The following is a 4895-nucleotide window of genomic DNA, read 5'->3' as shown; positions in this document are numbered from 1 at the left end:
GTGGGGTCGTGGGGTCGGGGGGGTCCTCCCTCAGAAAGTTCAGCATTTCTTAGATGTGATTTCCTGCATTTTAACGTCCTGTGTCCTGTTTCAGCTCTATACAGAACCCATACTTTTATCTCTAAATTCCCCCAAAAAATTCTGTATTTCAAGGGGCTTGTCGGGGTCAGAACCTTGCTCTCCAAGGGCCGCATAGCCCCAGGGCCGCCTATTGAATAGCCCTGGTATACAGCATGGTATACACGTAACAGAAGAGGGGCGCAGAAGAGTGGTTGGGTGCTGTTGCGTTACTACAGGGGGGTTGCTGACAAAATGGACTGTTTGCAAAAAAACTTGAATATAGGGCCTATGAAGAGTTTATTTCGCAAAACGGTGTATCCACCATTTTTGACTTTTTCCTTTTATTATTGAAAATGACTGTTCAGAGGTCCTATCAAATATGTGTGAATTATTGCCATTCAAATATTTTGAGAACATACAGAAGGAACTTTACATTAAAAAAACAAGAAAATCCACAGGTCAACAGCTGACATAAGTCCATAAAATATTGATGGAAAATCTAGTAATATTAAGGGCAAAAAATATGCCTAAGAATATGGGGGTTGGGGGTTCGCGAAAACACATTCTCAGGTTCCAAAGGGGGTCCCCACAAAAAAGTTTGGGAACCACTCAGGTATAGACATACATGTGACGTAAGAGAAGAACGTGTACATGTTATGTGTAAGAAGAAGGGAAGGGCGCATCTGGCATCAAGTGTCTGTTGTAGGGTTAGAGGATGTAGTTTGAGTAGGCCTAACACTTTACTTGACGCCGGCGTCATACGTATGACAACAGTGTCATAACCGTGTCATAACAGTGTCATAATAGTGTCACGATCGAGTCATGAACACAATGCCAATGTCATATAGGTTTTATGGCCATGAAAAGTTGACATTGTTAGGTCTGTCTTTGTCATAACCGGATTTCACTTAAAGACAAAGTCATGCAGTGAGTGTTTATTACATTGACATAATGTTTATGACACATGCATATGACTGCATTATGACAATGTTATGACACCGTTATGTCATACGTATGACGCCGGCGTCAAGTAAAGTGTTACCGTAGTTTGAGTTATAGTAAAGTAGGCCTACAGTTTTTTTTGTATGTATGTGTCATACTACGGTATATTATTCTATGTGTGTGCATACTGAATGTCTATATCATACAATACTACAGTAGGCCTATATAATGGGACATGTCCCACCACCAGACCAAGACAATCTACTGTAAATACTGCCAATATTCAGGGTGTTTGGGGGTGTCTGGTTCAATTAACCAAAAGGCCTAACCATACATGCAGTATTTATTTGCACACAAGATTGTCTGGACCCACTTAGCAAACAAAAAAGTGTTAGTTCTGAATGTTGGACATTGTGGGCTTATTGCTTTATTTCCCCCTAAATTTAAGAAGCCCTTCAACATGTTTATTCTGAGGATTTCAATGGGTATTATGGGTTAATTGGGTGTTGGGTTGCCCTCAAAATCTCCTGCATTTCACATGATGGTTAAAGCATTTTCCAGGTTTACAGTAAGGGTTGAAGATTAGGTCAGCTGACAAGCCCTCTCCACAAAGTGATGACTTGTGGTGTCTGATTTTGGATGTTTCAGTGACCTACTGCCTGTGATAACAAAAGACATCCACTAGGTGGCAGTAAATTGATTTTACAGATTCAGCCACTACGTCACGCGGACCGGAAATGCTACTGTTGCTGTCTTCACTTACGACAGGAAGTCGAGTCGCTCTCACACAACAGTGCCAGACACTTCTAAAGAAAGACGTGTTTAGATCATTGTTATTCCACATTTCCAACAAATACGCCTTTGTTATTTAAGGGGATATAATCGACGTATCATATGCATGACATTCGGAGAAAACTACTGTAAACCGACCTGATGGAAACAGGTAGGTAGAACCTGTATTCTAATTTCTCTGGTAGAAATGATGTCAAACTAGCCTGCTAGCTTCTGAGTCAAGAGGACAGACTCAACCAAAATGTTGACGTCGATGCTTATGATTCTGTTACAGCCAATCTCCGTTCGTTAAAATTGTGCATTTTCATGTACAATGTTGGAATGTAGTACTGTAAATTGTGGTCAGCGTACACGCTATGCATATAACAGGTCAAGCCGTCAGTGAGCTTGAAACGCTTTCATAAACAAGCCCCGTTTTTGCTTTGGCAAAGGACAGCTACTAATATTAATCCTTTTTGATGACTTCTTTTCTTCTGATTAACAGAGGAGCAAGCCAAGAACCGTTTTCAGTCGGAGCTGGAATTTGTCCAGTGTCTGGCGAATCCAAACTATCTGAATTGTAAGTATTATTGGTGCTATTAAAAGTTATGTCCAGTGAGTGCACGCATGGCATATCTGTTCCTGGAAATGATAAAAGACTGAAGCCATAGGTAGGGCTCGAGATGAGGGGGGATGACGGGGGATGCCATCCCCCCAATATTGAAAATGGTCTAAAATCATCCCCCTCAATGAAAATGGTCAAGAATCATCCCCCTCTAAAACAGGCTTCCCTTCTTCACACATTGTGTTAAAATTGCACTTTTAACAACTACATTTCCCATTTTTTTTTTCTCGGGGGACAAACTCCGAACCCCCAATAATCATAATCAATCTCTGACCATCCCCCCTGGTTTGATTTTACAACTTGACCACTGGCCATAGGCTTAGCCTCAGCCTTGAATGGTTTCAGTGGCTGTTGTACAACCATTACTCACTTAACTAACGCATATTAGGTATGTTTACCTTATGTGCATGTGTGCATGCATAATGTGCAGCTAATATGCGTAATATTAATTTTAATGTCAATCTTTCCATGGCGTTTTGCACTATTCTCCGTGTTTTGTGTGTTAGCCAGGCACAGTTCCGCTAACAGGTTGTGTTTTCTTATCTTTCTCTCCTTTCCATAGTCCTTGCTCAGAGGGGATACTTCCGGGACAAGCCATTTGTTAACTACCTGAAATATCTGCTCTACTGGAAGGAGCCAGAATATGCCAAGTTCCTCAAGTGAGCCGTTGTTACATTTAAACATGTGTAAACATGTGTAAACATTTGCTGGAAAGTATTTGTTGTTTTAAGTTTGGCATTTGTGTGCACAAATGTTGAAATGAATTTCCTCCTTGCAGATATCTGCACATGCTATAACCCCATGCGTTATATTCACTGTATTCATTCTTGTGGATTTGGGTTTTCCCTGGTTTTCGGAGGGAGGAGTCCGCACACTTAAAATCCTTTTTGTTGTTATTTTATTATTTCATGGCTGGATTACCTTAAGTTTCGATGTCAACAGTCTTCATCAGTTTCTGAATTGTTTAGGAGAATCTGATGAAGACTGTTCAAAACCTAATCATTTTCGATTAATTGTGCTGCCCTACTTTCGATTTCAACAATCTTTATCAGTTTTGGAATTGTTTCGGAGAATCTGATGAAGACTGTTCGAAACCTAATCCAGCCATGAAATAATGAAATGACACCAGAAAGGATTCTAAGTGTGCTGACTCTTCACTCCGAAAACTACTGGCAGCCTTTGTCCTGCACCTTTTCCTGGGATGTGCTGCACAATCTTCACCTTCAACGTTGGTCTCCCCCGCCTCCTCCCCTGCAGGTACCCCCACTGCCTGCACATGCTTGAGCTGTTGCAGTACGAGCATTTCCGCAAGGAGCTGGTGAACGCCCAGTGTGCCAAGTTCATCGACGAGCAGCAGCTGCTCCACTGGCAGCACTACGCCCGCAAGCGCACCCGGCTCCAGCAAGCCCTCGTGGAGCAGCAGCAGCAACAGCCACCGCAGCAGCCACCGCACAGCAACCAAGTGGCCAAGTGATGAGGGACTAACACACACACACACACACACACACACACACACACACACACACACACACACACACACACACACACAGTCCTCGTGGAGCAGCAGCAGAAACAGGCCACAGAAAGCAACACTGTGGACAAGTCATGAGAGACCGAGGAAGAGACTGACACGCATGCACACACACACACGTGCGCGGACACACACGCAGCAGCAGCAGCAGCAGCAGCAGCAGCAGCAGCAGCAGCAGCAGCAGCAGCAGCAGCAGCAGCAGCAGCAGCAGCAGCAGCAGCAGCAGCAGCAGCAGCTGCCTGTTATTCTACTAGAGGCCAGTGGATTATACTAAGAAGTGGTTNTCAACTGGAACAGTCTTGTGACCCACCATTTTCCAATCTCATTCGGTCGCGACCCAAATTTCTTTTTAGCGATACTCGAATGACTGGTTGCACGCTACTATAGCGCATAAACATTCTGTTCAATCACCTATCAAAATAAAAGTTGTTGGAGGAAAAGTTGGATGTTTTTTTTTTTTTTTGTAGCAAATCAATGAATTATGATATTTTTTTCACACCATGGCTCTGCGACCCACCCATGACCCCTCCGTGACCCGCTTTTGGGCCGCGACCCACCAGTTGAGAAACACTGTACTAAGAAGCAGGTTTAGGAGTTCCTCCAGAACCAGCTGCTTTGTATAGGCCCCAGGTCCTCCCTTTTTCTTTTGGCAGACATCAAATCACTTCACTGACATCAGGGTTGTAAATATGTGTGTTGTCTGAAAAAAGGTTTGCACACTCCTTTGGATTTTTTTTTTAATTCTTTAAGTTATTTTTTCTTCTTTTTATTCATTCATTCAATGGCAATGAGGTTTCGACCTCTCGGTCTTCCTCAGATTCCGAGGAAGAGGAAGACTGAGAGGTCGAAACGTCATTGCCATTGAATGAATGAATAAAAAGAAGAAAAATAACTTAAAGAAGAAAAAAATCCAAAGGAGTGTGCAAACCTTTTTTTCAGAAAATATGTAATCTTTTTGTTCAGCAC

General features: G+C 42.7%; 1 protein-coding gene across 1 annotated transcript; it reads left to right on the top strand.

Annotated features, from left to right (window-relative positions):
• Nucleotides 1-1769: 1769 nt before the first annotated feature.
• Nucleotides 1770-4032, top strand: med31 (mediator complex subunit 31). Its single transcript, XM_063202739.1, has 4 exons — nt 1770-1945; nt 2279-2353; nt 2961-3057; nt 3656-4032. The coding sequence occupies exons 1-4, from the start codon at nt 1936-1938 to the stop codon at nt 3870-3872; spliced, it is 399 nt and encodes a 132-aa protein (XP_063058809.1). The 5' UTR covers nt 1770-1935; the 3' UTR covers nt 3873-4032.
• Nucleotides 4033-4895: the final 863 nt, after the last annotated feature.

Source organism: Engraulis encrasicolus, chromosome 7 (assembly GCF_034702125.1).
Source record: "Engraulis encrasicolus isolate BLACKSEA-1 chromosome 7, IST_EnEncr_1.0, whole genome shotgun sequence".
Lineage (NCBI taxonomy): Eukaryota > Metazoa > Chordata > Actinopteri > Clupeiformes > Engraulidae > Engraulis > Engraulis encrasicolus.
Note: the sequence above shows the minus strand (reverse complement) of the source record. Positions and strands in the feature narration are given on the sequence as shown.